The sequence below is a fragment of the Capsicum annuum genome, chromosome 8, assembly GCF_002878395.1.
Source record: "Capsicum annuum cultivar UCD-10X-F1 chromosome 8, UCD10Xv1.1, whole genome shotgun sequence".
Classification (NCBI taxonomy): domain Eukaryota; kingdom Viridiplantae; phylum Streptophyta; class Magnoliopsida; order Solanales; family Solanaceae; genus Capsicum; species Capsicum annuum.
Window position 1 is genome coordinate 162,959,767 of NC_061118.1, and position 12,904 is coordinate 162,972,670.

The window sequence follows — 12,904 nt, forward strand, 5'->3', positions numbered from 1 at the left end:
GGTGGAAACAAGTTCATTGGTAACGTAGGACATCATACAAAACCATTATGGATCACATGTTATTGAATAACTTTGGAAACTTTCTTAATAGAACAATTGTTCACTTTCATGCCAAAGATATGGTATAGAGTATGCTTTACATACCTGACTGTCAACCATCAATACTAGTCCCAAATGGACTTCCCGTCTTTTCGGATTACTTATCTACAATGAACATATATTGCAATCTAGTATTAGCAACCAAACGTCACAATTCAATTATTTGAATTCACCAAACTAGTGGTTAAATAGTAAGCCTTAATTACACCATAAAGGGTGTCACTTTAACCCTCTTATACTCCAATTACATTCACATGTCATGCATATTCATACAACATCCTCCAATATCAAGTTTGGATTCATTTATCCTTCCAACCATTCCATTAAACCAAATTGAGCCATAGACATAAATAATCATCAATTCAATAGTATATCACCATATCCACCTTTCATAACTCAATTACCATATCCACCTTCCACAATTCAATACAACCAAACCATGCAAAATAGTTCATAACCCTATTTCCGTCACCTTTCAATAACAACCAATACATATAATCCTCTATCACACATATACATATGGAAAAGAATAAAGGCAAACAATATTCATACCTTAGAATTCACCTCTTGATTATCCAATCCTGTTTGCACAAATAATAGGTGTCGTTCGAAGCTCTCGAGATGACAAACGCAGTTATCGGATTACTTTGAAATTTCTACGGTTGAATCAAAAGTAATTTAAAGGTCAAATTTGGCTAGGGTTTGTTCTTTCTCAATGATTGGTGATGAAAATGAGTTTTTGGACTCATATACGTGTATATATACACATATTCCCGTCCATAATATAATAGGAAATGACCAAAATGCCTTTAAAATTTAAATAATGTCAAATCTGTGCTCTGGTGGATTGTTTTGATAAGCTAAAGTAGATCGACCATAACTCTTTGCTCCGATATCGGATTTGGGTGAAATTGGTATCGTTGGAAGGATAATTCAAAGGGATTTCATTTCATATAAAGTAGGCCACTCAGTTCGTTCTGTACAAGGAGCTATGGTCGTTTGAAGTTGATCCTAAAAATCTGTTTTGATAGGCTGAAGTAAAACGAGTATAACTCCTTACTCAGACGTTGGATTTGGATGAAACCAATTGCATTGGAAAGAAGACTCAAAGATCTTCTTTTCATAGGTCGCAGCTCTCCCAGTTCATTATATTAAGGGAGTTATGATCGTTCGAAATTGACCCAAAAATTCGACTGGCCTCAATAGTTTGTGTGCAGGAAATTTTCCTGCACATTTACTATACCCAAATATCCCGGCCACCATTTTATAGTTTTGAACGTGCTCGATTATATCCGAAATCTATCCATTTTTGGAAATTTTTATATCGTTGGAAAGCTTATTCAATAACCTTCGCATGGAACCATCGACGGGCAAATTCCGGTATAAATAAAAAAAAATTTCATATAAATAAGACCAATACACGTACTTGAATACGCCAATGCACGTACTTGAATACGGGGTGTTACAGATAATTAGTGAGATATATTAGGGAATGAAATCTTTGGAAAAAAATTAACTTGAATGAATTAATGGTGGAGTAAAAATAGGATGTGGGTTTTTGTTGATATGTATCAAAGATTCAAGAGTAAAGTTGAAAATTGAGATTTTATGTAAATTTTTAAAAAGTAACGGATATTAGGTAATATAGTGTTTTAAGTATGAGATTTGTGTAATTTATCCTAGAATTAAAAGGAATTATTGAACATATTAAGAAAATTTATTACTCCCTACCTTATGCACTGATCCACATTACATTCAACATATTAGTTTACATGGGTTAAACAATTTTATTTCGAAGACTTTAGATTCAAAAGAAATGATTGAACACATTAGGAAAATTTACTAACAGCACGATACATAATAATTACTCTGGTTAATATGAGTTAAAACAAGACACAACAAAATTTCTTTTGCTGCCAGTTTGGTATTTTCTGTACTAGCTTTTACTAGCCTTCACTTCAACTCCGCAGTTTTTTTCGCTTTTGTTGCCAATTTCTTTTGATAGTTGAAGGGAAGGTAGCATATGGCCAAAGACTAACCATGGGAACATCATCACATGGTAGTTCTTGCTGGCCATGGTGATCTTTTTCGAATCAGTGGCGGATTTAAGATTTTCACAAAGAAATTCAAAAGAATAAAACATGCAGCTTTTGAGATTTAACTTGAAATCTCAATGTGAATTTAGAACTCCTGCATCCACTAAGTTGACATGAAGTTAGTTCATGACATGATATTTGCATTTTTATCGAAGTTTTCATGTCATTTTACTAAGATGCTCTCACAAATATACTCGAGAAAAAAGTTCCAACTGATGCTGCAAGCTTCAAATAGTTAATTCATGATATTTGAACTTCTATTAAGATTTTCATGTCATTTTACTAGAATGCTCTCACAAATATATACTCTGGGAAAAGAGATCCAATTGATGCTTGCAAGCTTCCAAGAGTTAGTTCATGATATTTGAACTTTTATTTAGATTTTCATGTCTATTTACTAAGATATATTTGAACTTCTATTCAAAGTTTCATGTCTTTTTACTATGATTGCTCTCACAAGTATACTTAGGAAAAGAGTTTCAACTTATATTTGTAAGTTTCAAAGAATTGGTTCGTGACATGATATTTGCACTTTTATACAAGTTTTTATGTTCTTTTTAATTAAACTTTAATTGCTCTCACAAAAAAATAAGTGGTTCAACTAATGTTTGCAAACTTTCAAGAATTAGTTCATGATATTTTCACATTTATCGAGGTTTTCATATCTTTTTACTATGATTACGCTCACAACAATACCTTGAAAAAGAGTTTCAACTAATGTTATATTTGCAAGCTTCTACCAATTAGTTCATGATATTTGCACTTTTATCCCATTTTTCATGTCTTTTTGACTTTGACTAATCTCACAAGTATACTTGGAAAATCGTATTTTTTATAAATGATTTCCTCAAAAAATATACGATTATTTCAAAGGACTAAAAGAATACTAATTTCCATATTGGTTCGATATTATTTTATCATTCGCTGAATCTTAAAGTAACATGTAGTACAATGATTTGTTAAAAGGTTAATAGCTCTTTTGATTTTTCGGTTGATATATTTTACTTGTAGTTCTTGTAGTATCTATTTAAACATATTTGACCTTTATCTAATTGAAACATGTATTTTTAATTTCTTTACGATTGAATATTTAAAAATTTATCATGATGATCAAATATTTTTCACCAATTAGTTATCCACGTGCCATTTAAGCTCGTAATATTGCTCCATATTTAGTAGTAATAAAACTCTAAAAATAATCTGAATATGATACATTTCTTACGTAAAGAGACAAAAAATATATATTTCAATAATTAGAAATTAAACATATTTATCAAATATTGCAAGAATTGAAATTAAATTTTACCAATAAATGAGGGATCAAAATGTGCTATTATGCCTTTGTAAATTTTGCAAAAATGATTTTGGTTGGTAGGGATATGTTGTGTCTCAAAGATAGATATTGTGTACAGATTGCTATATCAGCTTTGGTCAGTGAATGATATGTATTCCCTTCGAACATTTCAAAATCGATATTCATATTTACTTTACTCTTATTTTCAGTTCATTTTGCAATTTCGATTATTTCAAAAGACTAAAAATTTAAGTTCCAGAATTATTAAGTTTTGAATAGTGTATCTCTCTGTTAAACTTTTTGATCTAGAATTAAATCATTGAAATAATTTACAACAATTAGGAATGACCCTCATGGGCATGCTTGAGTGGCTGGGAGTTATTTTTTTTGTGTGCGAGATCGAATTCAGACTCGTCTTTCACACCATAAATTTGCAGCATGAAGTTTGCTTAATGTGATTTATACTTTCTACGCAATTTGTGAGTTATTGCACAGTAAACAAGCAACGTTCATAAAAAGAGTAGGTGAAAAGAAATTTACCACAAAATACTCACCTGAAAAATAGAAATTATGAATTTCTCGAGAGTTTCCAATAGGAAAAATAAATAAATAAGAATGATAAAGTTATTACGATATTAGCTTTATAACTCCTCTTGTTAGTGGATAATACTATATAGTAATAAATTACTTTAGTTTTGTAACTCCTCTTGTTTGTGGATGATATTGTGATAAATTAATTTTATAACCCCTTCGTGTTTAAAAAAAATAAATTAAATGTTTTTTGCAATATCCAAATTTTTGATCTTGTCAGTCACATACTCTCCCCTTCACTTTTACTTAATCACTATTTTTAAAATATTTTTTTTATATTTATTTATCACTTTTAACATATCAAAAAAAATATATTTTTCTCAGTCTTTTAATATTAATTATTTATTCTTCAAATTATTTTCAAGATCTAATACTAACATTAATTAATATGAATAATGTGATAAAATAGGTTAATTATTGTTTTCTTAAATAAATAAAAATAAATGAAGGGAATAACAAATACTATTTATGTGAGGTTATTTATTACTTGGCAATTGAACTCTTGCCTATTTAAAGCATAAAACAAAAAAGACAGTATCAAATTCAATACTTTTCCTTAATTAAAATGCTTATCTAGAAAAAAAAGGAAAAATATTAAAATTACATCTAAACATGCATTTAAGATGGTAACAAAATTTGTATTAGGAGAAAAATTTAATTGCAGTGCTCTAAAAGCTTTGCTCTCACTTTTATTATTTTTTCTAAAAAATTAATTATTTGATCAAAATTTTAAATATTTTTCTCTATTAATATTATCTTATCGCAAATTTTGGATACATTTTCAATATATTTCTTTTTATTATTTCTGGCTAAACATTTCAATTAAGGAAAAATATTAAATTTAATACTTACCTTTTTTATTCTATGCTTATCATGTATGTACCAGTAAGTAGTATAAATACAATGCCTACAAAAATAGATCTTCTCAAGTCCACTCATCAGTCCAACAGTTGGTTTTAATTAAAAAAACTAGCAGTAGAATATTACATAGGGCTAAAGACTGCACTCTTTTTTCCAACTATGCACAAAATTTCTATTGCTACTAGTACAGTAATGCACGAAAATACTGTTGCCGTCTCCGGCTCCAACTCCACCGCCGCAGACGCCGTGGACGACGGCGCCGACAATTCAACCCTTACACCACCATTACCGAGACGTATTGTTTTCCGACTACTCTGTCACGCTTCACGCGTCGGAGGAGTTATCGGAAAGTCAGGTTCAATTATCAGACAACTTCAACAAGATACTTCCGCTAAAATTCACGTTGATGTTTCCACAAACTCCGACCACCACCGCCTCATAGTTGTTGTAGCCTCCGCTTTGTTAAACAAGAGGATAAGGCTATTGGGACCAAATGAAGAATGTGATGAAATTGAAGTTTCGGCGGCACAGGAAGCACTTGTTAAGGTTTTTGAGAGGGTAATAGAAGTAACTGCGGAAAATAATGGAGTAGTTTTGGGAGCGGAGAATGTTGTGTCGTGTAGGTTATTAGTGAAGGGGAATCAAGTAGGGGCGTTGATGGGTAAAGGTGGGAAAGTAATTGATACAATAAGGAGGGAAAATGGATGTAGGATTAAGGTATTAACTTCAGGAAAAATGCCAAGTTGTGCTTCACCCAATGATGAAATTGTCGAGGTAATTAATATCTTACAATTCTTTTTAATGCTTAATAAATTTGGTTGCAATTCTTTTAATGCTTAATAGCTTTGTTTGCAATTCTTTTTAATGCCTAATAGCTTTGGTTGCAGTTCTTTTTAATGCTTAATAGCTTTGGTTGCAATTCTTTTTAATGCTTGATAGCTTTGGTTGTCTAGTTAAGAAGACTTTATAGATGCTTTCAGGATTCATATTTGGCCTTAGCACGCCCAGAAAACAATAATTGACATGACTATTTTACCATACTATTCATGGTAAAATAAGTAATACTAGTAAATGCTAATGGTGAAATATATGAAAAAATAAATATCGTCTTTTCTTGATATTTTAAAAGCGACCAGTAAAAGTTGAAAAATTATTTTTGATTAGTGGATAAGTAAAGTTGAAATGAGGGAGTATGTATTACTTACTATCAATTTTGAAGTTTGCCCATCCTCATTCCCAATTTTCAAATATTTTAAATTTTACCCTGTAGCTGATTTCATATGCATGATTGTAAGTGTATTGCCTCGTCATTGATGTCACATGGTTTCCTTGTGATGTCATTAGGGTTCATTTGGTTTGATCTATGGGAGGAAATAAACTCAACACTTGATACCTAGCTCCCCAGTAAATATTGCTACCATAAATGAAACCTGCAACTATGCCGGTTTGTGGTTTCATACTGAAATCCGTTGTGGGATATAACTGTACACATATTAGCAATATTAGATCAAATAAATAGCCAAAATCCCTATCTTACAATTTTATCGCTTGTTTGTAATAATGCTTGTACTATGCTTCTTTAATTATAAGAAAGTGTTTAATGTAAGCTGATTAGCAAAACAAGTTCTTATGTGGAATTTTCAATGTATTTAGGAGTTCATTTATCTCATGTTTTAGTATATCTCCAATTTTACTTTCTTCTAATTGCTTTATTTGATAAATTGATAACTATTTCCATATTTTATATTAAGCTAATTATTTTGTTATCACATACCATTACGGAACCAATACTAGTTCGGTAGAATTGTAATATAGGCTAAGTATATTGTTGCTAATGAATTTTCATCCTTTAAATCCAAATACTACAAGTTTTAGCTTTTAATACGAAGATCAAAGATCCAACAATCGAGGTGCGCATAAGATTGTTCAGATACAACCAATGCAATTTAGTTACTTTTTAATTTTATCACCTTAGGACAATCCATATCTTGCATTATAATCCATGTATCACTTGTCTGCAAACCAAACAGTTGTATTGTCAAGCCAAGTTGCTCGGACTCTTCGAAAATGTTGACGCACCCGTGTCGGATCCTTCAAAAATGCACTATTTTTGAAGGATCCGACATGCACCCAATGAAATTTTTGAAGAGTCCGAGCAACATAGTTGCCAAGTAGCATACAGTGACTTTGCCTTTTTTAGTTCAGTTTTCTTTCACCCTTCTATTTTGAAGAATCAAGTTGTCAATTTGAAACAATGCAAATCATCAGCAAGATTGATTTTAGTTTGTAGTAGTTCTGCAGAAGCGATAGTGAAGTCTAAAAGCTTATGAATTTTTTGAGCTACTCCTTCGGAATTATCCTAATGTGACATGTTATAATTTTGCCTCTCTATCTCCCAAGGTAGGGGTAAGGTCGCCTCTCTATCTCCCAAGGTAGGGGTAAGGTCTGTGTATGCTCTACTCTCCCTAGAACCCACTTGTGGAATTGCACTGGGTATGTTGTTGTTGTACATGCTACAATTTCCTGATGTTATGACCCCTGTTAACTGCAGCAGCTATATACGCCGGAAGAGACTAGCATGACCCTCACTAAACCTGTAAATGCATAGTAACTTTTTGAAAACATTGATTTGAAAAACTTAAATTCTAAGCTCTGTATTTTGCAAAAATCTGCCAGGAAAATCTATGTTATAGTTGAATTTCTTTAACAAAATGTTAACGGTAAAATGAATATGTCAGAAGATTCCTGATGTGTTAATTGTTGGTTAATGGCAGATAGAAGGGGATATTCTGGCTGTCAAGAAAGGACTTGTCGCTGTCAGTCGCCGTCTTCAAGATTGTTTCTCTGTTGATAGGAATAGAACGGCTGAGAATCCATCACTTGAGTTAGATTCAGAGCAGACTTTGCCTCCTCAACCTGTTGATCTACCTGGACAAAGGAGTTCAATGCCACAGCCAATAAGCACAAGCTCTTTCTCAGGTGCCTCTGGATGCCATCCTGTGTCACTAGATGCTGACAAGTTTTCCAGCATTGATTCAAAAATGCCATTACAAGAGGTTGCTTTCAGGGTTCTCTGCCCAAATGATAAGGTAGGGGCTATAATTGGCAAGGGTGGAGCAATTGTTAAGGCTCTTCAGAATGACAGCGGAGCAAGCATTGCTGTTGGGCCCAATGTTGCTGAGTGCAATGAGAGAATGATAAGTGTTACTGCATTAGAGGTTAGTTGGGTGTTCTTTTTACTTGTTTTTTTTAATCTGTAATTTGTGGGGTCAAGTGATTTAGTTTTCTTTTTATCTAGAATCTAGAATTACGGAAATCTCCAGCACAAATCGCTGTTGTTCTTGTTTTTGAGCGGATTCTGGACGCTGGCTCTGGGATGAATTTGGGCACAAGATCATTAATTACATTTCGACTTGTGGTGGCAAATAGCCAAGTTGGTTGTTTATTGGGAAAGGGAGGTGCAATAATTTCAGATATCAGGAAGGAGACTGGTACCAGCATACGAATATTTAGAGGTGACCAAGTTCCTAGGTGTGTCTCAGTCAATGATGAAGTTGTACAGGTGAGATTGTTCAGCCTTTGGTCCTTTTAACTTCTTCAAACTTTAGAAATACTTTTACTAATGTACCATATATCTGAAAGTAATTAAGTCATATATGCCTCTTTGTGGATCAACACCTCTGAAAGAAAGCAAAGGACTTCATTTACAACTTGTTTGTATAGTTGTTACATCTTGGTTCATAATGTATCATATCATATTGTAGTACTGTATTGGTTTGAGGAATACAATGTTTGGATAGATTGTATGGTTTTTCATCATTATATAATGCCACAATGTGTGGAAGGTCAATCAAAGTAAAGAGGAGGGAGAAAAGAGGTTATGTGTGCAAGTAGCCATCTCTTAAATTCAAGATTTACAAAAAGAGGCAACCAAACAAGGCCCTTGTCTCATTAAGGGCAAAATTGTACAAGCTAGTTGTCTTCTTTATTTCCTTAGTATAAATAGGATTTCTCTTATTTTGGAAGTAGACTTTGATAGTAGACTTTGATCAATATTGAATATTGAGCTTTGGAGCTTATAGTTTCTAGGTGAAGCCTAGCTTTAATGTAGTTCATGGTAAGTAATTAGTAGTCAGATCTTGGAATTGTTGGTGAACTTATTTTGCTTGATTAATCGAAGGTTACCAATTTGTGGTTATTTTGTTTTTTCTTTAATTTGTTAAATAGGTTGATTTTAAGTTGTTGAAATCAATTTTTTTTTTTGACGTCTGTTAAAATCAATTGGGAGGTGAGGTTTTAGCCCCTTGTGCCCATAATTTCAAGAGCTTGAGTATTAACCTACATATCCTCTTTCTTTGTTTTCCTTCTCTCTTGTTCTTCCCTCTTTGATTCTTATCACCTCTAGTCCTAGACGGGTGGGGGCAGCTGATTTATCAACCAGATGACCCAAAAACGTACCAGTGGGACTTTCCCCATGTGGTTCACGCCATTCAAGGTGGCCCACCTAACATTTGTTCGCTAATCCTGTCGTAAAATTGAGAGTGCTCAACCTCGAAAGCTAATTTTTCACGTGTACGCACTTTGTCTTTCATAACATTGACCTTTTAAATTGAAGAGTAAATTGTCCTTTTTTGGATAAATTAAGTTGTTTGTGTCATAATTAGTTCATCTAGGTTTTCCTTCACTTGAAGTCAAAATATTGGGGTAATGCACTTTTTAGGTTACACAATTTGTAAGTTTCTTGTGACCTTTCCTGAAAATTCTTTGGAAAAAGAAAGAAAAAACTTAGGCTCGTTAATACAGAGATTGTTGATCTTGCCCGTGTATAAACAATTCAAACATGGTTTCGTAGAATAAAGAGAAAAAAATAACTCAACAAAGTAATATTTGGTGCTTAAGAAGTTCTGCGATTTTACTAATTTAGGCTAATTACGATTCAAAAGCATCTTTTTCTCCATTTGTGGCGAAAACATGCATACTTGCTTACCTATCAAAGTGAAGGTTTAAATATTGGAAGTGAGCTCCTAAATATTTATCTAATCAAAAAGAAATAAACACCTAAATGTCCATTTCTCTTCATAGGTATTGAGGGGAGATTATGATACGTCTTTTGTGGATAAATATCTTCATCCATTATTTCATTTGAAAATTATCAAAACACTTCCTTTTACTCTTGTGGGTTTCTGGACCTATTGAAATCAATCTCTAGAAAATCAGACATTTTGGTGTTTCTGTTGCGCTGAGATTGTATAGTTTAGATTGCAGGTGAGTTTGTAAATGTGCAAGATGCTTTACGAAATGTCACTGGTCGGTTGCGTGATAATCTCTTGGCAGCGAAGGTGTCCAATGGTGTCTGCAGAAACAACTCCTTGGCATCTGAAAGTAGTCCCTCTGGCCAAATGAAGGAACCTCCTTTTGGATTTCATCGGTCTGGTGGTGTCACACATGCCATGAATCAGCATCCTGACTTAACGCGGTCTATTGATAACCTTGTACTTTCCAACAAGACAGATCATCCCCCATCATCAGGGCTGTGGTCATCACAGGTGGTGAACTGCTGAATGTCTAATTTCCACTTTTAGTTTAATACATCTTAACTGACTTGTCTTTGAACATTTCCGGTGGATTTGGCTATTAGACACGACCCGGAGCAAATCAAAGAGGTGCTTTTGATGTCAGCAAAGGATCTAATTCAGTTAAAGGCGGCATAGAACTGGGAAGGTTGGTGTCTTGCAACTACTTCACAAGCACTTCATGCTTTTTCACCTGTGACAGGACGTAATCACGAGGGTGGACTCCCTGTTATATGATTTTTTGAAAATTTGCCCTGCCTAGATTTACCCAGAATGTTCATTTGAGATTTAAAAAAAAAGATCTATTATATCTCTAAGCCCAAGCAGAAACTTCTTGGTTGTATTCATTATCTTCTTGCATTTTTCTATTGCTTGCAGTGGAAGCAGATCTGCCATTGTGACCAATACTACTGTGGAGATCATGGTTCCTGAAAACATTGTCAGCTGTGTGTATGGGGAGAACAAGAGCAACTTGACTCGTTTAAGACAGGTACTTAAGCCTCTTTCCTTTATTAATTGGTGTCGTGGAAGGTGCACAGGACTGTTAAAACTCATATTTCGTTGTGCTTCATTCGTTTATTGTGCTGATGTTTAATCTTTCTGCTGAATTGAATCAGATTTCCGGAGCAAGGGTTGTGGTACACGAGCCCCGTCCTGGAGCAGGTGACAGGATTATTGTGATCTCTGGGACACCAGATGAAACCCAGGCAGCTCAGAGCCTCCTTCAGGCCTTCATACTAGCTGAATCACCCTAAACTACTTATCAAAGAGATCCCAATTTTGTATACTGAACTAGTACAGTTAGATCTCTATCGACAGCTAATGTCACTTTTGTAGGTTTTGTATACTATGTCATGGGATGACTCTTGGCGTTCTTTTGTTTTTTGGATAGGACATTGGCATTACTTTTTGGTCTCTCGGGACTACGTTAGGAAATAAGAAATATTTTGTTAGATCCAATTGACTATGCCGTTGTAATGCTCACTAAGGATTCATATAATAGTTTGTCTTTCCATATTAAATTTTGATTTCATTTAATGAATATGTCAAAACTTTATTTTAAGGAAAAACTTTCGCGAACATTTCAAATAAATTTCAATTTACAAACATATATAGCCAAAATCCTTGTTTATTTTAAGGAAAATCTATATCAACCTATTTTTTGGGCTTTAAGTTTTCGGGTTTGTTTGGATATGGTTAAAGTTCATGGAGCTGGATTTACTGGTTAATAGCTGGAATTTCTGGGGGTAATAAAGTACTTTACTATTTCTTTTTTCATTTTAAAAGAATATAAATAAACGACGTCAGAAATGGCAGAAGCAAATCGCAGAGCTAACATGTACGGACGGGAGACAATGAACGCTGCTTCACTTCACCACCAGCAAACTCAGATCGACGACGACGATGACGACGGCGCCGTCGATGCCGGCGCCGGAGTTGGAGCCGGCGGTAGCGGAGGCGGTGGAGGAGGAATAGAGTCTATGGACAACCCTACTTCTCACATTCGCTACGAGCAACATCATCACTCTCATTCTCACGCGCCGCTTCACAACGGCGGCGGAGGAGCTATGGAGGCTGCTGGGATGAATGGTGTGGAAGGTGTTTCTCATAACGCTTTGTATGGTCCTCCTTCTGAAATTGTTCCTACTGCTGGTAGTGGAGCTTCTGATCAGCTTACGCTGTCGTTTCAAGGCGAAGTTTATGTTTTTGATTCCGTTTCACCTGAAAAGGTACTTCTTTTTACTTTAATTTACATTTTTGTGCTTATTCAAAATGTTTGCCCGAAATTTTGGTTGACCTTTGTGTAGTGTGTTCTTTTATGAGTTTAGCTGCAAAAGGTGCTTCTTTTATTTAGAAATATTGTTCTTCTTTGTAATGTTTGTCAGTTACTTGGATTCTTGCTGTATTTGTGTAATGTGCTGCTGTCTATAAGAGATTGAGTGACTTAGGGGAAAGATTTTCATTTTGGAATTGGGGATAATTCTATATTTGGCCAAATAACCACCCTACTAGGGTGAGAATACCTTAGTTGGGACAGGTTGAGCTAGATGGCACTCGTCAAAGCGAGCCCTATGTTAGGGTGCTTCGTGCTATTCGCCTTTCAGAAGGGTGGCCCACACACGGACTGGGGGGGAAGGGTGGGAGACTAGCCTCATTACTTCTCACCGAGCGAGAGGTGCACCTAACCCACTCATCAGTCAAGGTGTTCAGCTAACTTGCACTGATAGACCCCCTACTGTTGATCAATCACTGTAACTTGACTTTTGGAGTTGAGGTGATTCAAGACTCTGAAATTGGTCGTTTATGAGATTAGGTTGTATTTGATTGGTGAATTTGTTAGCTTGTTTGTGTATGGTGAATTGGTTGATATTGATTAACTTTTGAAGCAA

General features: G+C 34.4%; 2 protein-coding genes across 2 annotated transcripts; both read left to right on the top strand.

Moving 5' to 3' along the window:
* Window positions 1-5,004: 5,004 nt before the first annotated feature.
* Window positions 5,005-11,550, top strand: LOC107840105 (KH domain-containing protein HEN4). The gene is made up of 7 exons (XM_016683834.2): window positions 5,005-5,715; window positions 7,716-8,159; window positions 8,240-8,503; window positions 10,200-10,487; window positions 10,580-10,662; window positions 10,893-11,004; window positions 11,132-11,550. The coding sequence occupies exons 1-7, from the start codon at window positions 5,101-5,103 to the stop codon at window positions 11,267-11,269; spliced, it is 1,944 nt and encodes a 647-aa protein (XP_016539320.2). The 5' UTR covers window positions 5,005-5,100; the 3' UTR covers window positions 11,270-11,550.
* Window positions 11,551-11,794: 244 nt separating this feature from the next.
* Window positions 11,795-12,893, top strand: LOC124885245 (GATA transcription factor 20-like). The gene has a single exon (XM_047394961.1). The coding sequence runs from the start codon at window positions 11,825-11,827 to the stop codon at window positions 12,320-12,322; it is 498 nt and encodes a 165-aa protein (XP_047250917.1). The 5' UTR covers window positions 11,795-11,824; the 3' UTR covers window positions 12,323-12,893.
* Window positions 12,894-12,904: the final 11 nt, after the last annotated feature.

Coding starts and splice junctions, on each gene's coding strand:
- LOC124885245 (XM_047394961.1), top strand. CDS start 11,825: ATGGCAGAAGCAAATCGCAGAGCTAACATGTACGGACGGGAGACAATG.
- LOC107840105 (XM_016683834.2), top strand. CDS start 5,101: ATGCACAAAATTTCTATTGCTACTAGTACAGTAATGCACGAAAATACT. Junction 5,716..7,715: donor CCAATGATGAAATTGTCGAG/GTAATTAATATC, acceptor GGTTAATGGCAG/ATAGAAGGGGATATTCTGGC. Junction 8,504..10,199: donor TCAATGATGAAGTTGTACAG/GTGAGATTGTTC, acceptor TGTATAGTTTAG/ATTGCAGGTGAGTTTGTAAA.